Source organism: Mus caroli, unplaced genomic scaffold (assembly GCF_978045245.1).
Source record: "Mus caroli unplaced genomic scaffold, Mus_caroli_1 scaffold_4, whole genome shotgun sequence".
Lineage (NCBI taxonomy): Eukaryota > Metazoa > Chordata > Mammalia > Rodentia > Muridae > Mus > Mus caroli.
Window position 1 is genome coordinate 116,553,679 of NW_028227259.1, and position 26,740 is coordinate 116,580,418.

At 48.7% G+C, this 26,740-nt stretch overlaps 2 protein-coding genes across 4 annotated transcripts in view; one reads left to right on the top strand and one right to left on the bottom strand.

The window, feature by feature from the left end:
* Nucleotides 1-26,740, bottom strand: part of Sez6l (seizure related 6 homolog like) — a 162,930-nt gene that overhangs the window by 15,844 nt on the left and 120,346 nt on the right. For all 3 annotated transcript variants that reach the window (XM_021162294.3, XM_021162293.2, XM_029477897.2), the window contains exons 8-11: nucleotides 26,335-26,529; nucleotides 24,599-24,737; nucleotides 4,244-4,440; nucleotides 1,814-2,008 (exon numbers count right to left, since the gene is read on the bottom strand). In XM_021162294.3, coding sequence (XP_021017953.3) covers nucleotides 1,814-2,008; nucleotides 4,244-4,440; nucleotides 24,599-24,737; nucleotides 26,335-26,529 — 726 coding nt within the window. The remainder of the gene's footprint in view (nucleotides 1-1,813; nucleotides 2,009-4,243; nucleotides 4,441-24,598; nucleotides 24,738-26,334; nucleotides 26,530-26,740) is intronic.
* On the top strand, nucleotides 13,092-14,826 carry LOC110294230 (coiled-coil domain-containing protein 121-like). Its single transcript, XM_021162297.3, has one exon. It carries the CDS (start codon nucleotides 13,095-13,097, stop codon nucleotides 14,499-14,501), a length of 1,407 nt encoding a protein of 468 aa, XP_021017956.1. The 5' UTR covers nucleotides 13,092-13,094; the 3' UTR covers nucleotides 14,502-14,826.

Consider the following 26,740-nt stretch of genomic DNA (forward strand, 5'->3'; position numbering starts at 1 on the left):
TTCTGTAGAAAGCTTCCTGGGTCAGCCCTTTGCCCTTTAAGGACACGGCACACAGATTCTCAGAGGTGGTTGGAGAACAAGCCAGGTGGAAAGAGACGGGAATGCTATTCCTGAATGTGTCCCAAGACTTTTCACTAGGTCTTGAATCTATTTCTAAGGAATAAGTCATCACTGAGTAGGGTGAGCATGGGTGGGGAGCATTGTGAGTAGGGTAAACATGGGTGGGGAGCACTATGAGGAGGGTGAGCACGAGTGGAGAGCACTGCAAGGAGGTTGAGCATGGGTGGGGAGCACAGAGGAGCGGGGAGCACAGGCAGGGGAGCTCGGTGAAAAGGGGAGAGCTCAGTTTGAGCTTCCATTCCATGAAATCCTGAGCAACAGCCAGAGTGGGAGGAACCAAGTGAGGGTTACCCCTGTTCTCTCTGTGATGCCTGACACTGGAAAACAAGCATCAATTGCAGTTTAATTAAAAAATCAATACAGATAAAAGGGAAACAGTAAACTAATTAAAAAGGAAGGAAGTGAGCACCGGAGTGATGTGAATGGCGTCCACCGTCCTAATCAGAGCCGCCATGCACAGCTGATGTAGGTGCATCCCCTCATGTGCATCCCTCCATGTGTAGTATCTAACTGCAACTATTTCTACCTGAAGCCGTCTGTCTGTCTAGCCACCATCCATCCATCCTATCCATCTGTTCATTCATGTAGCCATCTATCTACCTGTCTGTGTATCCATCTATCCATCTGTCCACCCATCCACCTAGATATACTTTTATATAGATATGGAGAGATTATATGCCACACATAATTGTACATTACTTATTGTATGTATGTATGATATCATACACATTATATATTAAACATATGGTCTATAACTCTATCTTATCAGCATAAGCATCCATGTCTAGGATTCCACACACACCCATGCATACACACACACATATATGTACACACAGAGAGATATAAGTGTATATCTATACATGGAGAGAGGCAGAGAAATACCTACATAAGAAATGTCAGTAACAATCTATGCACAGACCTGGTCCATCCATACCTATCAACCCATCTGCCTATCTGTCCATCTGTCTATCTGTCTGTCCATCTATCCATTCATCCATCTGTCCATCCATCCACCCACCTACCTGCCTGCCTGTGTCCGTCTGAGTATGCTGCAGGCACCACACATGTGTGCGTGACTGACTGTGGCTCTTCAGCAATATTTCCTGTGTTGCCTGGTTGCTGTCTTTTTTCTTATGTGGCCCAGTTCCTGCCCCGTCCCTTCCCATCCCCCTTCATCCTCTGCCAATACGTGTTATTATCGAGCTGCTCTGATTCTGATCTTGCGAAACAGGAATATCAAACTGTCACCCTGATGTCCCCTGTGGCCGCTTGCAGGCTCAGCTCCTTCCCTTGTTGTAGGACATCAGCGAGAAGCCAGCAGCACCCCCTTTCTGATCCCCCTTTCAGGACAGGGAGCACAGCTACAACTCATGGATGGCTCTGTACTCCTGGGGGGCCACACCCAGGAGTCAGCAGGAGGCAGAGCTGTTACTAGGATGGGTTTGGCTTTAAAGAGTCAACATGGCTTCTACGCAGGCTGGACACACTATCGTTTGCTACAGTCCCCACTGCTCCCTGTCACCCTCCACTCAATGTATTTTATTTATTTGCATTTCCGCTAGGTTGTAGGCATCAGAGCCTGGGGTTCTGATAAATACTATTCAAGAGAGGAGACCAGCTCCTACCTTAAGCATGTGCCTTTAGGAGGGGCTTTCCACCTAATGTCTTAGGGAGAAAATAAAACTTGACTTACTTTTTTCACAAAACGGCGGGTCGCTGCTCCAACTGAGGTCCCATTGGCAGGTGAGGGTGTCACTCCCCACAATGTCATAGCCAGGGTCACACTGGTATGTGATCCGGGCTCCCCTGACCAGCTCTGTGTGGGAAGTGGTTTTCCAGCCGTTCTGAATTTCAGGCAAGTCTGAGCAGGAGTCGTTCCGTGACACCTCTTTAAAACAAAGATCACCTTCCTTAGGTTTGGGACAAGTGGATTTCAGACTCAGTCGTGTGCACTCCCTCTGCCTCCCGAGCTTGGGGAGGATTCATTCACAGCAAGACAAGAGAGAAAGCCAGCGAGCGCTGTACATTGCTGGAGAGCCTTGGCCACAACCCAGGAGAGCCAAAGGCATCGCTGAGCTCCAACTGGTGGGATCCTCTCTTCCTCCTATGAAACCCCATCACTGAGGTGACAGTCCAAACATTACTCCTGACTGTCCTTGTGCCAGAGTGCACAGTGAGCAGACCCAAGGCAGTTTTATGTCCTTCTAGGGACAGTGGCATCCTTAACCACTCAAAGAAAGTCCCCCACCCCTGAGCCAGCTGAAGTTTTTCCCCTAAGATGTCATTGCAGTTTTATTTGGAGAAAGGACCTCTGCAGGCTGTCTGCTGGAAGTGGACAGGCAAATTGCTTCTAGAGTAGCCCGAAGGGGAGCAGGGGGAGGGATCTATTTTTAGGTTTGAGACTCAGTTGCCCGTGCTTGGAGATGGATGGAGAGGGATAGATGGGGTGGACGCCATGGGCTTCCTCTGGCCAAACGCCTTCAGAGAGAAAGCTTTGACCGTCTGACCCTCAGTGCAAGCTGCTATGCCACACCCCAGTGCAGAACCCTGTCCCCTCCTCTGTGGCAGGAGTGACATTCAGAGTTTACTTTGTTGGCACCATTCTGGGTGGTATGGCTGAGTCACCTACACTAGCCTTTCAGTTTCCAGAGGCTGCTCCCAGGAAAATGGAAATTCTGTTTTTCCCCAGCAGACAGCATGGAGACACTCAAACTGTCTGTCTCCATAAGCTCTGCTGCAAGGAGACTGGTCCGATAGTCAGACACCCCTCTCTGTCTATGTCTCTGCCTCTGTTTATCCCCTCCCCCTCCACTCCCCCTCCTTCTCTCTCCTCCCTCCCTCCCCCTTCCTCTTCTCTTCATTCTCTTCTACTTTCAGGAAGTCTTATGTAGCCTCTTAGTTAGCCTGGACTCACTGTATATCTGAAAGTGTCCTTAAATCTCTAATCTTCATCTTCCCCAGTGCTGGGGTCATTTATAAAGTGCTGGGATAGAACCCAGGGCTTTATGAGTCCTCTTCTCCCCCTGCCCCTTTTTTCTTTTAAGATAGGATTTCACCATGCAGCCTTGTTTGTCCTGGAACTTGCTATATAGTTCTGGATGGTTTTGAACTCACAGAGATCCACACTCATCCGTTTCCCGAGTGTTAGGATTAAAAGCATCCCCCACCACGCCTGGCTCTTAGGGATTCATGCAAGCCAGAGCCCAGGCTGGTCCTTCCTCTCTTTTAAAGAAGAGGTGCAGCTTCAGTCATGTCTGAGACACACATGCCACCTCACTGTCTTCAACTGCAGAATGAGGTCAAGAATCATGACACTGTTTATCTCACATGGCACGGAGATATGACGCTTAATTAACACAGGCATGGCTCTGATGAGATATATGTACCTCTGTGCATTTGATGGGTCTGTGAAGGCCTTGGTAGGCACTAGGAATCTGAACTAATGACTTCAGGTTCATGGCTAAGCTAGCACCAGGGTTTAACCAATCTCTGGGCAAAAGAAATGCCCAGAAGTATCAAACATGCAGCACTGTGATGGTTTGAGTAGGTTTGGTCTCCATGGACTCATGTGTTTGACTGCTTGGCCATAGGGAGTGGCACTCTTAAGAGGTGTGGCCTAATTGGAGGAGGTGTGGCCGTGTTGGAGAAAGTGTGTCACTTGTGGAGGTGGGTTTTGAGATCTCCTACGCTCAAGCTACACTTAGTGTGGCACACAATCTCCTGTTGCAGCCTTCAGATGAAGATGTAGAACTCTCAGCTCCTCCTGCACCATGCCTGCCTGGATGCTACCGTGTTCCTACCTTGATGATAATGGGATGAACCTGTAAGCCAGCCCCAATTAAATGTCCTTAAAAGAGTTGTCTTGGTCATGGTCTCTTCACAGCAGTAAAACCCTAACTAAGACAGACAGACAGTATTTCCACTTTATACAAGCAAGAAGGGTGCTCAGAGTGGCTCACAGACTCTCGCAAGGTCACACAGCCTTCCACAATAGTGTTCCTAAAACCACACAGGACAACTACGCCAGCGCGCTAACAGAGTCAGTATCCTCACAGACGAACCCACAGGAAACCACCATGCCTCTCCTCCAACACTAATGAGACAGATGGGTTGGGATACCTACCTATATAGTTCATGATAAATCCCTGGCCTTTGCCAAAGATGAGGCCGGCAGGGTCGGAGTGGAACTGGATGGTGAGGTCCGGTGTGGAGGAGTACAGCTTCTGAGGGCTGCTGTGGCCAAAGTACTGGCCCAGGACGTGGGGCACAACCTCATCGCCATCATAGATGGTAAGGATGTCGCTGTTGCTCAGGTTAAGGCTTGATGGGCAGAGAGAAGAGGAGAGGGTGGTCACTGGAGGCTCCTGTCTGTCTGCATAAACACCATGTAATCTTTTGAGGGACACACAATTCCTTCAGCCATGCACTGTGTCAGGCTGCAGGTTAGGAAGCAAGGCTGGAAAGGCCCAGACAGCAAACAGAAACAGGACACACTGCTCCCTCCCATAAACACGACAGGCAGATCTGTAGACATCGGGATGGGTTCTAGAAGAGACCTTTCTAAAGTGGCTCTCCCCAGATGGGTCTGTGAAGCCAAACCATGCACAGTAAGGGGCCGGCTTTACCATCCCATTAACAGCACTGTTTGATGGTGCAGTGGAGTTCTGGGCAGGGGCAATGTGCTGGGGATGTGCCATGGTCTTTTTCTTTGACGCAGAAGATGCTGAGCAAAGGTGGTGAGGTCCCTGACGTGCCTGTGGTTCTCCAGGCCCTGCTGACCACAGCCTGCCTCTTCACAGGAGAAAGGTGAACTTCTTCTCATTCCTCAGAACCAACAAACTTCTCCCTTGTGTGAGGGACAGTGAGGTGAGGGCATCTACAGGACAAGCCCTTGTCACTGACACTGAAGACCAAGGTAGGTGGTTATTGACACACAAGCAAGGTCCAAGTTGAGCCTGCTGAGTCTGCCTGATCCTATCCCACCTGTATCCTCTGACATCACCATACCTAGCCAGCCTCACATCTTATGCACCAGGCCAGCTTTCTGAGCCCCTCCTGTGCCCTTCCCAACCTACAGGCTCTGGCCTGGTACACAAGTCCAGCCTGCTGAGTCCACCTGACCCTAGTGCCCCCCTCCCCCACATTTTCCTGGCACCACATCCAACTTCCAGACCTAGCAGAGGTCATACTTCCTGTGCTCCAGTTTGGTCTGGTGCATCACTGGATGCTAGCCCACCCATGCCACATCCAATTTCATATGTAGCCCAGGTTGTGCATTCTGTGCACTGGGGTCCAGTCTGGTGAGTCTCAGAGACCCTAGGAAGCGTGCATTCCACCCAGCCACTAACCTAGATTGGGATGGGGTGTACATTTGTGCTCCTGTGCAGCCTGGTGAGTTCCTGGAACCTTGCCTGTCCACACCATGCCCAAGTCTTAAGCCTAGCTTAGGTCTCAGAACTCATGTGCCAGTTTAGCCTGGTGTGTGCCCAAGACCCCACCTATGCCATCCTTAATGCTCTGGCAGAACTCAGGTACAAATGCCTAAGTAGATCCCACCATCGGTTGTGGGACTGTGATAGGCAGCCTATTTTGGTTGAATGGAGACCCAGTAGAGAACTCTACAAATGATGGAAAAGCAAGCCATGTTCCTAGAGACTGGTGCCTGACACCACAGATCCCCCAACTCCATAATTCTGTGACTATAAGATGCAGACAATGTCCTAAGCTTCTGGCATTCTGGCTAGACTCCACCCCAACTGTTTCCTGACTATAGCCAGGTATGATCCTCCCCACAGTTACCTGGCAACAGCAAGATAGCCCAGCCCACTCTAAGAGGGGCTGTTTGGCCCCTCCTCACTCCTTTTAAGCCCTCACCTTTCTTACCTCTCTAGCCTTCCTCCCTCTCTCCCCATGGCCATGGCCGGATTCTCTCTCTTTCTACCACCTCTCTTTTTCCCTGCCTTTCTACAATAAAGCTCTAAAACCAGACTGTCACTGCTTATCAAGGCCCGCTGTGCTTGAATGATGGGATAGGCTTTCTCCTGATGAGCCCCATCTAACCTCCCACCAGAAGGCCATCCTGCGCTCCAGCCACTGACCGGTCCAAGGACTCTCGCTTGCATGAGAACCATCAACGCCCTCTCACACTACCCCCTCCCTTTGTCCCTGGGGCTCAGTGCCACCCCGGAGGCCCCTATTCTGTTCTCAGCTCCTCTGCCGGATCCAGCGTGGGATGCTGGAAGCTGGGAACCTGGTGCCTAGGATTGGCCCTTGTCCATCACCCACCAAGCTGGGATCAGTGGCTTCACACAGCCAGATACCCACCCTGGGGCCGCGTGGAAAGCCTGCGGCAGTCCTCCCGCATCTGCCTGCCCAGAGCACCAGAACTCTGGTGGGACACGGGTTTTCTCCCACACCCAAGGCCGCAGTTGGTCCCACTGTATGCTTTCTTGGTTACTCCTTAATTGGAATCACCCCCTTTCCTCTGATCAAAATTGCCCCTGAGCCACTGAAGGAGTTTCTTACCAGCTCCTCATGCCTGATTGGTTGAAATCAACCAAATTTGGGCAACAAGAGAAACCAGAATAAAAAACCCACAAGCCAACCCCAGGCCAAGCTTGCCACCACAGAAGCTGCCTAAAATCTCAGGTGAGACATATAACCAATCATGAAAGTCTGTATGTCCATCTGTATGTCTGGGTCTTATCACAAAACCCAAACACTATGAAGGTTCAGGACCATATGTGACAATCCCCGCCCCCCCCCTCCAAGCCTGCTGTAGACTAGTTCTCCAATAACAATTACCTAGATGAATTCCAGGACATAGGATTTACAAGAACAATTATGAAATTCATCAAAGAACGCGAAGGATTTAGACAAAACAAACAGCTCAATGAATTTAGAGATTAGCAATGAATAATGTGATTCCCCCCAGGAAAGCACAATGAATGGATGATGAAGACAGTTTAGGATTTAAAACTCAAATCGAATAAAGAGACAGAAATACTGAAGCAAGGATGCATTTGAAAAACTCAATATCCTAATTAGAAGCACAGTGGAGAGCCTTGTAAGTAGGATGGAGCAAGTCGAAAGACTATCAGGACTGGAAGATAAAGTAGATATTTGACAGGCACAAGATATTAACAAAATTAAAAGCACTCAAAAGAAATTTGAAGGAAATTCAAGACACTGGGAAAAATCTTGGAATTATAGGCACAGATGAAGGAGAAGAGTTCCAGAGCGATGGCACAGACTACGTCTTTAACTAGATCATAGAAAAAAATTCCCCAAACTAAGGAAAGATATTTCCACCCAGACACAAGAAACACACAGACCATCAAAGAGATGGAACCAGAAAAGAAACTCTCCTCAGCATAGCACTAAAATGTAAAACAGAGAGAGGGTATTGGAAACGGCAAGAGAGAGATCACAAGTCACATATAAAAGAACACCCAGAATAACAGCTGATTCCCCAATGGGAACCTTAAAAGTCAGAATGGAGCCGGGTGTGGTGGCACACGCCTTTAATCCCAGCACTCAGGAGGCAGAGGCAGGCGGATTTCTGAGTTCAAGACCAGCCTGGTCTACAAAGTGAGTTCCAGGACAGCCAGAACTATACAGAGAAACCCTATCTTGAAAAACAAACAAACAAACAAACAAACAAACAAAAAACCAAAAAAAAAACAAAAAACAAACAAACAAAAAAAAGGAATAAGAGAAAAGTCAGAATGGCTTGGTATGTTAAGTTCTGAAAGATGACAGATGCCAACCTAGGCTACCATACCTAGGAAAGCCATTTGACATAGTTGAAGGAGAAAAGAAAGGAAATGCTTTCCAATATGATATGAACAGGCTAAAATAATTCATGTCCACTAAAGCAACTCTACAGTGAATGATAGAAGTGATACTTTGGACCTAACAGGGAAATAAGCATAGCCAAGACAGTATAGAGAGGCAATCAAAGTATAACTATTGAAATACAAAATAGGACTAAGAACACACACATTCACATATACTCACACATTCACATGCACTCACACATACCCTCACACACATTCACACACACACACAAGCAGAGGCAAGATAAACACATCTACTCTTACCTTTCTTTCCTTTCTTTCATCCTATCTTCCCCTCCCTCCCTCCATCTCTCTCTTCCTCGATCTGTCTGTGTGTGTGTCTCTCTCTGTCTCTGTGTGTCTCTCTCTGTCTCTCTGTGTCTGTCTGTCTGTCTGTCTGTCTCTCTCTCTGTGTATGTGTGTCTGTCTCTCTCCAACGATGTAGCCCTGGCTGGTCTTTGCCTCCAGAGTAATAAGATTAAAGGTGCCTCCACACCCAGCATCATATACATTTCAATATTTAAATACTAATGGCTTCAGCTTTCTAATCAAAAGACACAAGGTGACCAAATGCATTAAGAAACAAACACATCTTCTTGTCTACAAGAAACCCAACTTGCATTCAAAGGTAGGAACCACCTTAAAAGTATAAGGGTGAAAAAGAAAAAAAAGTACTCCAAGCAAATGGTACCTGGGAAATAAGCAAATGTCGCCATCTTTCAAAATAGAATTCAGTCTAAAATAAACAAGAAGAGCTAGAGTAGGAGGCTTCATCTTATTAAGGGAATTAACCAGAAAGACATTACAATCCTAAACATATTCAATTTCATAAAAGGTATACTATTGGACTTCAAGACACATATGAACTCCAACTCAGTAATTACCTCCTTCTTTCCAATAGGCAGGTTATCTGAACAACAACAACAACAACAGACAGAGAAACATCAGCATGCAGTGACATCATACACTATATGAACCTAACTGTTGTCTACAGAGTAGTCCACCAAAACGCCAAAGAACATACGTTCTGCTCAGCAGGAAATGGGAGCTTCTCTAACATACACCACATCCCGGGATAGAAAATAAATCCTTACAAATAGAGGGAAACTGCAGTAATCTGCATATTCTATGGACCACGATGCTATAACACTTAAAACTAACACCAAATGAATCTTGAGTACTGCAAAAACTCTTGGAGATTAAACTATGCATCACTGAGTGATTAATGGGTTGAAGAAGAAATCAAAAAGAAAAATGTTAAATCCCAGAATTAAACAAAAACAAAGACCAACACAATGAAGCATCTGGGACACATCGAAAATAATGGTCTCAGGAGGGGAGTTTTTAGCTCTAAGTGCTTACCTTAAAAAAAAAATTAGAAAGAGCATGAATAAAAGACTTAATGATTGTACTGGCTAGTTTTGTGTCAACTTGACACAGCTGGAGTTATCACAGAGAAAGGAGCTTCAGTTGAGGAAATGCCTCCATGAGATCCAACTGTAAGGCATTTTCTCAATTAGTGATCAAAGGGGGAGGCCCCTTGTGGGTGGTGCCATCTCTGGGCTGGTAGTCTTGGGTTCTATAAGAGAGCAGGCTGAGCAAGCCAGGGGAGGCAAGCCAGTAAAGAACATCCCTCCATGGCCTCTGCATCAGCTCCTGCTTCCTGACCTGCTTGAGTTCCAGTCCTGACTTCCTTTGGTGATGAACAGCAATGTGGAAGTGTAAGCCGAATAAACCCTTTCCTCCCCAACTTGCTTCTTGGTCATGATGTTTGTGCAGGAATAGAAACCCCGACTAAGACAATGATGGAGTTCAACAATCTGGAAAAATGGGAACAAACCACACCCAAATCCAGGAGATGGGACGATATAATAAAAACCAGAGCAGAAGCCGGGCGTGGTGGCGCCTTTAATCCCAGCACTTGGGAGGCAGAGGCAGGCGGATTTCTGAGTTCGAGGCCAGCCTGGTCTACAAAGTGAGTGTCAGGACAGCCAAGGCTACACAGAGAAACCCTGTCTCGAAAAACCAAAAAACAAAACAAAACAAAACAAACAAACAAAAAAAAACAGAGCAGAAATCAATGAAATAGAAAGAAAACAGTACAAAGAATCCATGAATCTAGACGCTGGTTCTTTGAGAAGATAAACAAGATTGACAGACCCTTCCCCAACTAACCAAAAGGAGAGGACCCAAATGTATAGAATCAGAAACAAGCAGGTGAACATTGCAACAGACACCAAAGAAATTCAAAATACCATGAGGGAATCCATTAAAGGTTAGAAAACACGTGGAGTTTGGATGATTTCTGGGTTCATCCGAACTACAGAAGTTAAGCCAAGAAGGGATCAACAGACCCATAACAAAGGAGATTGGAGCAGCAAGGAAAAGCCTCTAATCAGTAGAAGTCCAGACTCAGATAAAAAGATCTGTCAGCAATGTTTATTTATTTATTTATTTTAAGAAAAGAATCTGAAGGAGTGCCCTCAAATTCTTCCTATGGAGCCAAGATTACTCTAATTCTAAAGCCAGGTAAAGGCACAGCAAAAAGGAGAAAAGAAGCTGGTATTCCTGAACACAGATGCCAAAACCCTCAGCAAAACACTTGCAAACTGAATATAGGCGTATATAAGAAAGATTATCCACCACGATCAAGTTGACTTAATCCTAGAGGTGTGGGCTCCACCTACAGAGATCAATTAAGTGTAATAAATCATACCAATGGGCGAAATATCAAATGTCCACAATAGACCTTTGACAAATCCAACACACCTTCATGGTGGATGTCCTAGAAAGAAGAGATAAATGTTGTATACAACAAACCCACTGGGACCCCAATGGAAGAGCTAGCGGAAGGACTGAAGGAACTGAAGGGGATCACAACCCCATAAGAAGAACAATATCAACTAACCGGACCACCCAGGGCTCCCAGGACCTAAACCACCAACCAAAGAGTATACATGGAAGGATCCATGGCTCCAGATACATATGTAGTAGAGAATGGCCTTATCTGATGTCAAAAGGAGGGGAGGCCCTTGGCCCTGTGGAGGACTGATGCCCCAGCGTAGAGGGATGCTAGAGTGGTGAGGGGGGAGTGGGTGGAGGAGCCCCCTCATAGGAGCAAAGGGGAGGGAGGAGAGGAAGGATGGGATAGAGTGGTTATGGAAGGGGTAACAGGGAAAGGGGGATATCATTTGAAATACAAATGAATAAAAAGATTAATAAAAAGAACCCACTACTAACACCATCCCAAATGGAGACAAATAATCTTTAAGAGATTACATTAAAACTAGTAATGAGCTAAGGATGCCGCTGTCTTCACTCTTTTAGCACTGGAAACACTATTCAGAACAATAAGACAACAGAAGGAAATTAAAGGGATACAACAGAATTCAAGGGATAGCAACAGATTATCTCTATTCCCAGATGATACATAGTATACGCAAGAGACCACAAAAATTCCGTCAGAAAAACCTCTAGAAACTGAAAGGAATGAGTGCTTGTGGCAAAGTGGCAGGATACAAGAATCAACTTACGAAGTCAGCCTTCTGTATGCTGCTAATAAAAAAAAAAATGAGGAAAAGATCATGGAAACGCCCCCATTCACAACCACTTTGAAATGTCTAGGAATAAGCCCAACCAAGGCGCTGAAAAGCTTCTATAACGAACTTTGCGTCTCTGAAAAAAAAAAAAAAAAAAAAAGACTGGAAAGTCACAAAAAAATGAAAAGAAATCCCATGCTTAATATTTCAATTAATTTTGTGAAAGTGACTGTGCTACTAAAATGTACAGACTTCCTGCCATCCCCATCAAAATCCCCATGACGATTTTCACGAAAATAGAAACTAAAGTCCTAAAATTTATATGGAACCACACGGACTGCCTCTACCCTAAAGCAGTCTTGAGCTAAAAGAACAGTCCTGGAGAGATCACCATTTCCGGTCTAAACTGGGTCTGAGGGCCTGGCAAATGGTTGATGACGCAGAGGGGGAGGTCAGAGGTCACAGAAGCCTGTGCTTGCATCCATCGCTGAAAGACAGCATCCCAGGTTTCTTCCATATCTCTCTTTTTTTCTTTTGAGACCAGGTTTCACTGTGTAGCCCTGGAAGCAGCTCTAGAAGTCAGGCTGTCCCCAAACTCACAGGGATCTATCTACCTGCAGGCCTATGCTAGCACCTCCCAGTGCTGGGACTAAGGGTGTCTGTCTAGTCCTTCTCTTTCCTGCGGCTTCTCCTCTGTGTCTTTCCTCTTTCTTCACCCCCTTTTCACATTTCCCGGGCACCGAGTTGCTGTCTGCACCCACAGCAGACCCACAGCTGGGCTGAACTGATACCCAAGCTCCGGAGCAGGGCGAGAGATGAGGTCATTGGTGGCACACAGGACATCAACTATGCATGGCCCATCTATCCCAGAAGCCTCCTGGCGCGTCTCCAGACTGACGGACACCTCTCCCTGCTTCCTGTTGCTCCCATGGATCTCCTGGCCAGGAAGCATTGAAACCCCCTGTGCCACAAGCCAAGAACCCCCCCCCCCACCCCACCCGGGGGAAGGGCTTCTTCAACTGCCCTTCCTGGCAGGGAGAGCCAGCCAGTGTGAGGGCCATGCTTTGGGGGAGGGGTCCTCCGCTCTGCGCAGCTGCTGTGTGTGGGAGGTTTTCCTCCAAGTCCTTTCCTAGGCCATTTACTCCACGCTCGGGGCACACTTCTCAACACTGTAACTGTAGCACTGACGTGGCTGTGCAGGATATAATTTTGAGGTGGCTCTCCCTTCCTGGGAAACTGAGGTAGCTGCCCATGCAAGCCCCACCCTTCTCATCAGGAGAACGCTCATGCTTAAAGGAACCCAGACTGTGCCCAGACTCCACACTCGGTACCCTCCCTCCCCTGCCAGCTCACACAGGCCAAAGAATTAGACTCCCAGAACATTCCACATTCTGAGCCATCATTGTGCAGAGAACCCACTTGGTTCCAGGACTTGGACAAAGGTGGTCGGCTGTGCTAGAGCTGGGGCAATGTAGGGAAAGTGGTGGCTTTAGGGACCGGGACAATGGCCAGCTGGAACTACTGTAGCCTGCAGAAGGTGCAGAGCATCCGGCAGTGGGATCCGTGAAGAGCACCGCCCTTAAGAGGTGAAGGGACTATGGAATCCCAAGGTCAAAGTTACCCAAAGTGGAACACTAAGGGCAGACGTGCTACCATCTTTCCCCAGAGAGAAGGAGCCAAGACTTCGATACCCTCTGCAATCCCTGCTCAGCTTGAAGAGACTGATTTCCTGACACCCAGCTACCGGACTGTCCTGAGCAGGAAAAGGGCCTTGTATGACGTCAGGGTGAGATGGCCAGAGCTAGTCTGCAAGGAACAGAAGGCAATGGGAGAGGATTCATACCATGTAGAATTCCCATATCTCGACAGAAAGCTCACAGATGTAAGCTCCTGTTCCTCGGAGGTTAGCATCAGCCTCAAAAATCAGGAAAGCAGCCACAGCGAGTTCAACGATCCCTCAGATTTTCCAGGCTGCCTTTCAGAGGCTCCTTACGTGACCATTCTCAACAGCTACCTGAAACCAGAGTCAATGACACGGCTGGAGAAGAAGGTGAGGAGGAGGACCCTGGTGGTCATGAATCAGCTGGAGCAGGAGAAGGAAGCTGCTAAGTTTCGGAGGGCGGTGTTGCTGAGGGACACAAGGGAGCTTCAGAATGAAAAGTCTTCCGAGGAAGCAGAGAACAAGCCCTTCTTGGAATTCCTGATGAAGAAAAACCAGGAAACCCAGGAGAAGTATGACTCCCTGTGGAAAGATTACATCCAGCAGTATCAGGAGATCAAGGACAGGAGGCGAGAGATGGTCTCTACCTTCACCTCCTGCACCGGAAGTCTCCAGAAGCAGCTGATGGAGAACAAAAAGCTCGAGGCCAGCTTGAAGAAGAAGCTGAAGGCTCTGGCGCCCATCGCACACATAAAGGAGAGCCAGGACTGGGAGTTAGAAGCCTTAGAGCTGGAAAAAGCCAGCATAGTAGCTGACATCCCCTTCCTGGACCGTGAGGCACACCTTCAGTTCCTGAAGGAAAGGGCCGCCTTGGCGAAGCAAGTGGAGGATCTGAACCTGCTGGAGTCTGGAGAGGACATCACCAGGGAGCTAAAGAAGAAGACCAAGGCCTGGGACACTGCGGCCAAACAGGCTTACGAGGACTTCTGCCACAACCTCAATGCTCGGAATAGGCAGCTGCGAATGGAGCTCCAGCAGCTGGATTGGGAGTTCTGCAACCTGGAGGATCAGAGGGAGAAGCTGGAACGGAGAAAACAGCGGTGGAAAGAGCAGCAGTGGTACCTGGAGGCTCTGGCCCGGGGGAGGGAGCGCCTGCAGCAGCGGGAGCACCGCCGGCAGGAGCGGGAGCATCGCAGGCAGCAGTGGGAGCACCACAGGCAGCAGTGGGAGCACCCAGCACTGGACCGTCTACTGGGTGCCAGGCAGAAAGCCAATCCTAAGAAATGGCTGCCACGTCCCAGAAAGCAGACTGGAGCTGAAGCTGGGGCACTACACAGAGAATGAAGATGCTATCTGATAATGCAGAGGACAGAGGCACCAGGGGGACAGAGAGCTGAGCTTCTCAGAGGGGCAGACGGGTCCTGGGCTGGCCTGTCTCTCAGGCTTGGCTCCCACACAGTAGACCGAAGGGCTATCCTAACTGAAAGCTTCCCTGCATTGGGAAGCTTTGTTCTTCAGAAGCTATAGCTCCCGTGCTCCCAGTACCTCCCGTGCTCCCAGTACCTCCTGTGCTCCCTGTACCTCCCGTGCTCCCTATACCTCCTGTGCTCCCAGTGCCTCCCGTGCTCCCAGTGCCTCCCGTGCTCCCAATACCTCCCGTGCTCCCTGTTGCAGACTTTGGTGCTCAGTTCCTGCTCTAGTGTGGCCCTCATGATGACAGGGTGCATTTGTAACAGGCACCTTGCACACAGTCAGCCCATCTCACAGTAGGAGCATCGGTGTCTTAGGTGGGCACAGAGTGGCATTTGGGGAACTGGGTTCTTTGCATTTGTGTCCAGTTGAGGCCAGATTGTTTACAGAGCTGTGGGGCGTGGTATAGAGTATGGTCCCCTGTTTGGGCCTTGTGCTCCTGTGTGACAAATTACAGTCAGCTCTTCGAGTCCTGGGCGTTGCTCCAGGCAAAAAGCCTCAGCCTTACATTGTAGAATTTTAGCTTTTACTTAGCTGATATAACATGAACTCATTTAAAACTGTGCCAAAAAATGAATTGCTGAACATACCTTTGGCTTACAGAGTTAACTTGCATGTGAAATGTTCTGTTCTTAAGCAACGTTATTGAAAAAAAAAAAGAAGCCAATCTATGATTATTCAAAATAAAAGTCTGTTTATCGTTATCCAAGCACACAGCTCTTTCTTTTTATGTAGAACAAATAAATCTTGGGAGACTTAACATGAAAACTGCTTGCACCGTTCAAGTCTTGGCTACTATGTGTAGATTGCTAAGGGATAAAGGAAGGAAGCCAGCCTGATCTCCTCCTGCCTGGAGCTTGTGACCATGAAGTCCAATTCAGGCAGGACCGACCAGTCTCCACTGCTCACTTGAGCCTCACCCTGCTGTTGCAGGAGCACTAGATGCTTGATGCCTGTGGTGCTTGGAGCTCAAGAGACTCTACCTGGCTCTCTCATAATTATTGAGCACCTACTATGTGCAGGGAAGGTGACAACTCCACAAATCCAACATAGTAGGACTCTCGGGGCTCCCTGTTACTTGGAAATGTTCAGGGGACAGGAATCCAGGACTTATATCCTAAGACATTTGCAAGGCAGACAGACAGACAGCTGCTACTGGGAGAGGCTGCCTTGAGGGTAGCATGGAGGAAACTGGTGGGCATGAGGAGGACTGACCAGAATCTCCCCAAAGCCACCACACTGGGCTGAGTCTTCATGAGGTGCAGAGACAAGGGCAGGGCGAGGCACTGCTCGGTATCACGTGACCTGCCAGCCTTCAACCACCTGAAACAAAAGCCTATTTGGGGTTATTCAAGATGAAACATGACGGTGAGGGTCAGAGGGCACAGACAAGGGTCAGAGGGCACAGACAAGGGCCAGAGGGCACAGACAGCAGGAAGGAAGGTAGAAGGGGTGTGACAGGCAAGGACTTTAGATCAGAGTTTCAGTGTTGGCTGTCCATCTCACTGGGCACAGGGTACCTGGAGGGTCTAAGAGGGAGCGGCACGTTGGTTTCCCCAGCTAGAGGCCACAAGGTCCATCTGGTGGCCAAGTGATGTGTTTGAAACTGATGGACAATTGTCCCCCACCCCCTGCCATCTCCTTCCAACTCCCTGTGTAGTGTTTACTGCTGTGTATGCCTGGTCTACTGGTCAGAGTTGAGCAGGAAAGAACCAAAAGCCAGTAGGAAGCATGGCCTCTGCATCAGTTCTTGCCTCCAGTTCCCACCCTGCTTGAGCTCCGGTCCCCAGCTTCCTTCCGTGATGAACCTCAATGTGGACACATGAACAGAATGAATCCTCCCCCCCCCCAACTGGCTTTTGGCCATGGCGTTTCACTGCCACGGCAATAGTATAATCCAAACTAAGGTGGGACCCTAACTGAATTTTCCCGTTTCAGCACCGGAAGTGGCCCCCATCACCTGGTCCTATGGCAGCCTCTAGGAGCCATGCTTTCTCAGAGAGTGTTTCAACACTTCCCTGGGGGCTTGAACTCCCATTTTTCTTGGCCCTGAAAGTTACTGGTTAACTGGCACATCAGGAACCCTGTGCATTGTGTACACCGCATCTTCAAGTCTTGTCCAATTTGGCCCCAGGCACGTCCGTGTGTCATCCCTGAGCTCTCAGCATTCACACTGTCCTCAGTCGTCCTCGGGGCCTTCATTGGAGCAGCCAGCCCCACTGGACAGCTGCAAACCATTCCGGATACCACACCAAGCTTCAGAGAAACAATGCTTCCTGTGACAGGATAAACACTCACACCACTTCCCACACTGGAGGACTGTTTACACTTTGCAGACAGACAAACTGGAGGTCAAGTAGAAGAAGCTACCTACGCAAGCCACAGGGCTCAAGGCAAGTATGTCTGCCTGTGCTGAGCCTGGCATCTTTTTTTTTTCTTTCTCCTTATCTTCCAAGACGGGGTTTCCCTGTGTAGCCTGTAGACCAGGTCTGTAGACTAGGCTAGCCTTGAAGTCAACCTGCCTCTGGCTTCCAAATGCTGAGACTAAAGGTGTGCGCCACCACCGCCCAGTGAGCCTAGGCTCTTAACTCGCAGATTACACCATTCTCTGAGAAAGCCACAGGCCTGTGTCTCCAAGAAGTGTGGCATCGGATAACCTTGAGGCCTATGTGTCAGAAAATGGGATCAAACAGCTACAAGCAACACCATAAGGACCGGTCTCACTGCTCGCAATGGTGGCATCTCCAGTCCCCACATTGTCACAGACACAATGTAGTCTGCTCAGATGTCAGGCCTTCCTCCTTAAGAAAATGTTGTCTGCTCTCTGGGGAGCACCCTGCATTGTTATTTTAGCTCATTTATTTTATATCCCTTGTCGGTGATTAACTTTGTTTCATGGGTTGCTGTTAAGAGTAACTAACAGAGCCGATGTGAACCCTGTTAATCTGGGTGCCTGTATTTTTGGCAAGTAACCCCCATCTGTGCTGCGTTTTGGAAGTTATTTTAGAAGCACTCTGAAAGATAGGAAAATGGGGTGGGGTGGGGAGGGGATGGTCTGGAGCCTGGATATGGGGAGATGGGGTTTGTAACTATGCAACTGGAGTTTGCCTCCCACAGTGTACACAGAAAGAAATGATCAGCCAACCCTTTACTCCCTCCAGACAAGTGTTAGACCCTCACGTAGATATTCTGCCCTCAAAGGGTTGATCAAGAGGCATGTGCAAGCTGATTTAGGCAGGCAGACATATGGTAGAATGCAGAAGCTTATGCACTTATTTAAATATGAATTATATACATGGCATACGAATGATTCATCCGTCAAATGGCTAATTTCAGTGGAGAGGCAAGCCCATTTATATATGCAGCTTTAAGGCACTCGGAAATCAGCTGGCAATGGAGCTGGACTGTAAAATAATAATAACACATAGCCCACACAGGGTAGCCACTTGCTTAGTCCATGATCCAGTGAGGTCCAGGGTTGGGTCTTGACCACTTTCTGTTTTGTTAAATGAGGTCCCCAATCTGCCTATGGGCTTCCACAGTGTGTCAGTTGGCTGTGATCACATTCTGACAAGAAACTACTCAAGGGAGTGTGGGCGTGTGGGTCTATGGGTATGTGGTTTTGCCTCAAGGGACACAGTCTGTCTTGACCAGGAAGCACAGCAGCATAAACTTGAATCATCCCGTCACACTGCGTCCGAACTCAGGAAATAGTAGAGTGTGGACAGGAAGTGGGGCTGACTGTAATAATCTCAAAACCTGACCCCTTCCCCCAGGGCTAACTTTCTCCAGGTAGGCTCCACTTCCTAAAGGGCTCCACAATATTTACCTAGTCGGGAACTAGATAATCAAACACATAGATCTGCGGAGGCCATCTCACAACCACTCCATAGCGTTCCATCCCTGAGACCCATATGGTGTCCACGGAAGTCTCTGCTCGAAATGCACTCAACCCAATGCCAAAGGTCGCCAGGGTCTTTAAATAGTTCTCAAGCTGTGAGCTAAAGTCAAAAGGCAAATTCTGTATTTCTGCCACACGATGGCAGAGTGAATGCATCACTCCAAATAGCTGGAAGACAAACCCAGCCGGGGAAACACCAAACCCTTCAGCTTCATGTTAGGCATCTGGGGTTCATGATGGAATAACCTTGGGTATGCCCCTCTCCTCCAGTTCTATTGCCTGCAGCTCCTGCATCCTCTCTTGGTCTGCCTCTTCTCTGTGTCTGCACCTTTCCTTGGCAGATGCTCCATGGTCTTGGCACTTCCAGTATCCTCCCAGTGCCTGTCCTGTCATCCTGTGTGGAACCGGTGGTTTCTGAAAGGCCCGGTCCTTTCAGCAGCTCCAAACCTCACAAACTTCTTGTCACTCTGCTCAACTTAGGCTCTTTCTCACTGCAGACTCAGACAGCAGCCACAAGCCTCGGCCGGCCATACCTAGAGCCCACCATGCTTCATTCTGGCCTCACACAACGTCTCAGGACACGCGCAACGTGCAGCCAGGTTCTTTACCCTCATGTCACACAGGGGAGCTCTAGCAGGGTATCTATGGAGAGCTTTCTTATTCCCTGTGCTGGCTGGTTTTGTGTCAACTTGACACAAGCTAGAGCTATCAAAAAGGAAGGAACCTCAATTGTGAAAAAACGCCTCCACACAATTGGTCTGTAGGCGAGCCTGTAGAGCACTTTCTTAATTAGTGATTGATAGGGCAGGGCTCTGCTCATTGTGGGCGGGGCCACCCGTGGGCTGGTGGTTCTGGGTTCTATAAGAAAGCAGGCTGAGTAAGCTATGGGGAGCAAGCCAGTAAGCAGCACCCCTCCATGGCTTTTGCATCAGCTCCTGCCTCCAGGTTCCTGCCTTGCTTGAGTTCCTGCCCTAACTTCTTTCAGTGATGAATGGAAACGTAAGCCAAATAAACCTTTTTTTGCACAAGTTTCTTTGATCCTGGTATTTTATCCCAGCACTAGAAACCCTAAGACAGATTTGGCATCAGGATAATGGGGTACTGCTGTGACAGACCTGACCATGTGTTTTAGGAACAGTTGAGGAAGGACTTTGGAACCTTGCACTAGAAAAGCCACTGAGTGTTGAGAGCGCAGTGAGCTGTTCTGCAGGAGCTTGGAAGATGAGACCGGTTGAGGGCAGTGTAGACGATGAAGGCCTGGTCTATAAGGTTTCAGAGGGAAGCAAAGACTAGGTGTTTTTGTGTGAAGAATCTGTGCTGCCTGGCTAGCTGGCGCTTGGTTAACAAGAGACAAGAAACAATAAAGTTAAACCTTTGCTTCAGTGGGAAAACGGATGCTGCTCATCAATTGAAGAACCAGCTGTCATTAAGAAGCATCGCTGAGGTGAAATCTTCTGGGAATGGTTTTTTCAGGGTCAGCACCACAGAACTTGTAATCCAGAAGCTGCCAAGGTTGTACCTTGTGCTGGCAACTGAATGTGGTACTATAAGAGTCACCAAGTAGTGCTGGTTTTGAAGGCATGAAGGGGTTCTGAAGAGCAGCTGAGGCTTGGCACTGTGTGGCAGGACTGGGGCCTCTGAAGAGAGCCACAGTGAGGCTGTTGGTGGAGGTGCAACCCAATTGCAGCAGGGACCCAGCATTTTTTGGAGATGTCCATACCATGGGAGGACCACCAAGAACAGCAGCAATGGAATGGGGCCAGCTGGAGCCTAGAAGACCAGCTGTGTGTGCTGCAGAGGGCAGACCCAGAGAAGTGACCTTTGGAGGAGCCCAGAAGATTGTGAGTGTAGTCCAGATAACTGGTGGTTGTCTCTGCCTCCCTTCTTACAATGGGATTACAGAAGCATGGTGTCACACTTGGCTTTATGTAAGTGCTTCGGTCTTGAACTCAGATCTTGTACAGGAAGCGTTTTCCCCACTGAGATGCCTCTCCAGCCCCCTTGATAACAAAACTTTCTCTAGTGTGAGCTGTGAGGAAAGAGCCAGTCAGAGGGAAAGGCTCACACACTGGAGACCCACAGGAGCTTGTCCACAGCCAGCTGAGACTTCCCCCAGCCCCAGGTCTCTGGGGTGTCACCTAGTGTCCCCTCCTGCCTGCCATCACTGTCTGGCCCTACAGGACTGGAGGTTCCTTCTTCCCTAAGCTCCTTCTGACATTTGTACAGGGCAACCCCAAAATGCTTTGAGGAGGGAAACAGGGGTGCCAACATTCAGTTCACCTGCTGGGTAACAAGGAGAGAGGACCCCGTCCTTTTCGATTCTCCACCAGACACTGCTGCCCTGGCCTGGCTGTGGGGAAGAACTCTGAGTTAATGGTTTGAGCCTCTCTGTCATGCACAGGCTTTGAGATAGACATAAAACTGATCTGGTGCCAAGCTGGAGGTTAATTGAGAATTTGGTGTGCAGCAGGGCAGATGAGAGAGATTCCCTTTTCCTTCCACCCTCAGCCAAGCTAGGTGCCCATGGATGCAGAAGGCTTGATACAGGCAAAACCACACATTTGGGAGGCTTCCAAAAAAGAGGAGGCTAAGATAAGCAGAAATGGGGGGGTCCTTCAACAACTTACTGGGTGGGGCTTGAAGCTGGGTGGGATTCAACAAGAACCTGGGAGTCAATCCTTCTCTGAGGCAGCTCAGTGAGTTTGCCCGGTAACTTCCATGGGTTGAAGTTCTAGTAAGCAGAATTGTATGTTTGTGACTCATCACAACATGGCAACAGCTGTGTGCACGTGTATGTGTGCATGCATGTTCACATGTGCATGGGTACACGTATGCACATGTGTGTGTGTGTGCATGGAGAAGATAGAGATTGATGTCCAGTGTGTTCTTCCACCTTATATACTGAAGCAAAGTCTCTCACTGCCTAGTCAGATTGCCTGGGGCATCCCATTTCTCCCTCTCTAGTCCTAGGGTCACAGATGGGCTGCCTGCCACGCCCATCTGGCGTTTACATGAGGACAGGAGCTCTGAACTCAGGTCCTCAGACTTGTGAGGTAAGCCCCACTGAGCCATCTTCTCAGCTCCCACAGTTCTCTAGAATGGAGTTTTTTGTCTGAAGCTTCAGTTCAGAGGATCCCCGAGATGCCCTCTGTGACTGATCCTTCCTATGACTGTTTTCCTCTTGTCTCTCTTCATTTGCTTTTTTTTTTTTTTCCATTTTACATCCTTGCGTGGGAAAATGCTTCCTCCTGGCTGCCGTCCCTGATTTAGCCCAGCTCCCTAGCTGCCCAGCCACTATGCAGTACTCCTGCCTCTCCATGCAAGGCCCACCTCCAGGAATCACAGATAGTGATATCCCGGGATCCCCACTGAAAATCAAAGAGGCTGCAGCCAGAAAGAAGGCCTGAATCACACAGCTGAGAAGAAAAGGAGACAAACTTCTGTCCCTGGCCTTGGAGGATCAGTTGTTCAAAATTTGTGGGGCTTTTAGCTCAGTTGGAGCAGGAAGGCTAAGGACAATCTCTGGGAACAGCCTCACACCAACAGTCTCAACACACATGAACCTGAGGTAAAAAATGGAGGACCCCAGAAATGAACCCATACAGTGACAGCCATGTGATTTTTGACAAGGTGCTCAAATCAGATACTGGAATTTTTCTCTTTCTTTTCTTTCTTTTTTTTTTTTTTTTTTTTGACACATGGTGCTGGGGAAATTTGTAATAACAGAAATGGATCTATTCTGCTCTCCAGAAAACACGTTCAGCGTGGATCAAAAGATTCACTTTAATACCAGAAATTACAACCGTTAGAGGAAATTTAAGGAAACACCCTGAGACACTGGCACACACAGGGATTTCTGAGGGAGTCCAACAGCTCGGGGAGAAGCAGCATCAAGAATCAAGAGATGAGACTGCAGGGAATTTGAAAGCGAGAGAAGCCACCAGCAGAGCTAAGAAATGACAGTCGGGTGACTGATCTTTGCCAAAGCCACATCCAAGGATTGATAGCTAGTGTCTGTAGAGACCGTGAAGAATAAACAGTCTCCAATCACCCTATAAGTCAATGAGCAAACGAACTGAACAGACAGGTCCCTAAAAGCGATCACAGGCCCATAAAGATGAGAAAATGTCCCATGTCCTTAGTCACAAAGGACAGACCAATTAGAAGTTCATTCTGCCAGAGTCAGTTTGGCTGTCGTCAAGACGGCGAATGCCGATATGGACGTGGGTGAGGGGAACACTTTGTCACTGTGGGTGGGGGTCGCACTAGGACCACATATTGGGAATTGTTGTGCAGGGGGCAGGGGTCTCCAGAAACTGAAAGTAGAAGGTAAGACCCCAGGCGGTTCTCTGGGGAGACTCCACAGGACATAAGCCAGCCTTTCACAGGGAGCTCACACGTGCAAGGGGATTGCTAATTCACAATGGTCAAGTGATGTGGCTAGCTTAGATGTCTGCAGACAGATGCGGGACAGATGCGTGGGTAAAGAGAATGTGGTTTGTTTGCATAGCAAGTTGTATTCGGCCTTCAAGAAAAATGAAATTATGCCATTTGCATGAAATTAAGTGGAATCGGAGACCATTATATTTAACAAGATAGCCAGACTCAGTCAGACAAATGCTACATTTTCTCCCATTTGCAAATCTCTCTCTCTTTCCCTCCCTCCCTCCTTCTTTCTTTCTTTCTTTCTTTCTTTCTTTCTTTCTTTCTTTCTTTCTTTCTTTCTTTCTTTCTTTCTTTCTTTCTTTCTTCCTTCCTTCCTTCCTTCCTTCCTTCCTTTCTTTCTTTCTTGAACTTGTTTGAGAGAACTGAAAGAAAGTGGGGGAGGGCAAGGCAGGGTAGGGATGGAACAACACAGATACCATCACTTCACACAATGAATACACACGACAAAGATGGCTACTAGGCCTGTAGGACCCGTCTGCTGCTTGGAGAGCCAGAGGCCCTGGGACGTCCGTTTCTGGACTCTTCCCGGCCACCTGGGTCTGCCAGAAAACCATTTTTTTTCTCTAGACACCACCATCTGTCCCTGTCTCTGTCTCACAGAGGGCAGCGGGAGGAGGTGGCTGAGAGGCCACCAGAGGCTGTTGCTCTCTTAGCCTGTGGAGCCTCAGCTGCCTCCCCTCCTGCAGTCCTTGGAAGCTGCCCTCAGGACATCAGATACAAGAGCCCAGAGCCTGGACCTTCACTCTGGGCTCAGAGTTGCCCTCCTGGGGTGCCAGGAGGTGTTCAGGATGAGCACATTATGGTTGTGCCCAGAGAACATCGGAAGCAGCCTAGGGCAGCTGTCCCCATTCACTAAATACTTCCCTGTCACCAAGTGTAGTCCAAGGTCCATATTAAACCTGAGAACGAACGGTAAAGTAAGGCGACGCCCCGACTGACAGGGACATCTGCACTTAGTTGAGGAAGGCAGATAAGGAGAAACAAAACTACGGTATGGCCAGGGTTCACGGCACGGCACCCTTCACTGCTGCCCACCCTGGCCATTTGGTCCTTCAAAAACTGTAGGCTGGCAAGGTGGCTTAGTGCACAAGAGCACCTGATGACAAACCTAACACCCAAGTTTGATTCCTGGGACCCAGAGGTAAAAGGGAGAGAACTGACTCCTGAAAGCTGTCCCTTGATTGTCCCACACGAGCCAAGCTGTGACAATCCCACCCTAACCTCCACTCACAATAGATATGTAAACACATAGTAATACAAAGAAAAGAAAAGGGCGCTTGCATGTCTGTACGCTGAGCTTTGCTATGGAAGCCTTTCCTCCCCTCCTCCTTTATGTCAAATCCCCAGTGGCCATGACCCTTCCTTAGGCTGCCACCTGAAGTGCTTGTCTGTGTACTCCCTTCCTGGACACCAGTCTTTTTAGCGGAACGAATTAACGAGAGTAGGGACACTCGCTTCGTGCGTTGCTGGTTGTGTTGCTGTAGCAACCCTAGGACTCTGCAGCTCCGAGGTATGTACTAGATGCTTAGTAAATCCTGGCTGGAACAACAGATAAAGCAGAAGTCAGTTCCTCCCCACCTGCCTACTGCGGTGAACCTGGGGAAAGGGTGCCTCAGATACTCACAACTGAATGTCCAGGAAGATCCTCTTCTCCTCCCCAACGTGGATCTTCCACACACAGTCTTCACCTTCTGCATAGGGCTCTGGCCAATTTGGAGACAGCACCACCCCAGCCACAGCAGAGAGCTCCCCACCACACATGGCTGCGACAGACAGACAAGAGGACAGTCTTGTGAGGAAGACAATACAGCATAGTGGTTAGAAATTTGGGGGGGGGTGAGGTTGACATCTGTGGGTTCCTATGTAGCACGGGGTGGAGCAGGCAGTGTGTGTGTGGGACAGCATGTGTGTCTATTTGTCTGTGTGTGTGTGTATGTGTGTGCATTTACATGAGTGTGCATGTATGTGCGTGCATATGTCTGTGTGCGTGTTGAAAAAAGGCTACTGGCCTCACCTGCTGCTCCAAGAGGGCAGAGGTAGGCAATGTCTTTGCCACTGAGGGCAGCCCCCAGTTCCCACTCCACTGTTCTGCCAGCTTTGGATAAGGTGTGTATATGGTCGGATAGCATCAGCTTCCTCCTCTGAGAGGTCAGGAAATGCTCTTCCAGCCCACTGGCTTATGAAGGACCACTACTAAGGTCACCATGCCAGTTTGCAACACCCTGCCTGACCCCAGTATGTGCTCAGGTGGCAAGTAGGCTCCAGTCTCTGAAAGGTTTATCCTGGACCAGCAGCAGAGATACAGAGGCCACTCTCCTAATCCTGCCTGGGCAAGCCCTCAGTATGGCAGAGGTCGAAGCCTCAATATATTCTTCTCCCTTAATGAAGTACATTTAGTTCAGGGGCCAATCCTCACCAGGGCAAGGTAATGACGTCACACCAACTGCCAGGTGGTTGATGGGAGTGAGGGTCTCCCTCATTCCTCCATGTGTCAGGGTTCGGTGGCCTTGGATACAAGACCTGGGGAGTCAGTGTGACCTGGGAATTAGTGTGACTGAAGGTTGTCACAGCCAATATTGCCTGGGCTCTGAACACAGAGAGGCTAAGTGCACTGTTTCTTCCAGTGACCCTAGAATGCTCTTGGGCATGCTCTCTCCATGTCTGATTCCTCGTCATGAATGGGGCTGGTGTCTACCATAGTATGGCTGTCGAAAGGGCATTGTCGGGGGGGGGGGGGGTGAAGAGATGGCTCAGCAGGTAAGAGCACTGACTGTTCTTCTGAAGGTCCTGAGTTCAAATCCCAGCAACCACATGGTGGCTCACAACCATCTGTAATGAGTTCTGATGCCCTCTTCTGAAGACAGCTACAGTGTACTTATTTATAATAATAAATAAATCTTTGGGCCAGAGTAAGCAGGGACCGAGTGAGAGGGACCGACCAGAGGGAGCAGAGGTCCTAAAATTCAATTCCCAACAACCACATGAAGGCTTACAACCATCTGTGCAGCTTCAGTGTACTCACATGCATAAAATAAATAATAAGTAAATCTTAAAAAAAAAAAAAACGAGTAATCACATCCATCCTCCCTCTCAGGTCCCCTCCCAGGCCCTGGTGACTAGAATCCCCTTTCTACCTCTGTGGGTGTGTTTCTTCTGGACATTTCCCAAAATGGAATTATTTAAAAGAAAAAAGAATTACCCCAAGAAACAGCAGCAACCAGACCCAGATGATCACTGGTCCGGAAAAGGTCTCATGGTAAAACAAGTGTGTAATGTGGCCACCCCTTCTAGGCTGGGGTCTTGTTCTTCACTGGGGTGGAGGCCCTGGGCATTCTGGCCTTGGGGAAGGTGGCGGCTCACCTCTGCATAGAGGCTCCGTGTCATTCCAGTATGGGTCACGCACATTGACACACTCGATGACAGCCGGGCCCTGTTCCAGAGAGTGGCCGGGGTCGCAGGTGAACTCCACAATGGTGCCGATGTTGTAGGTGGGGTCCGATGTGGTGAAGTTCCCATTTTGGATGTAGGGTTCATAGCAGTGACCTTTCTCAAAGGCTGAGGTGGGGACACAGAGAAGGTGAATGGACAGATGAGGTAAAAGACAGCCATTACTGCTTAGACATAATGTAAAGAAAAGGCACTCCAGAACATGGAGTAATCCTAACTCTAGAGAGGCTAAGACAGGTAGGTCGTTGCTTGAGATCAGCCTGGGCTACACAGTACTTTCCAGGCCAGCCTGGGCTTCTGAGGGGACCCTGCTCCAGAA

Bases quoted from the DNA above. Each gene is read 5' to 3' on its own strand.
- LOC110294230 (XM_021162297.3), top strand. From the start codon at position 13,095: ATGGAATCCCAAGGTCAAAGTTACCCAAAGTGGAACACTAAGGGCAGA.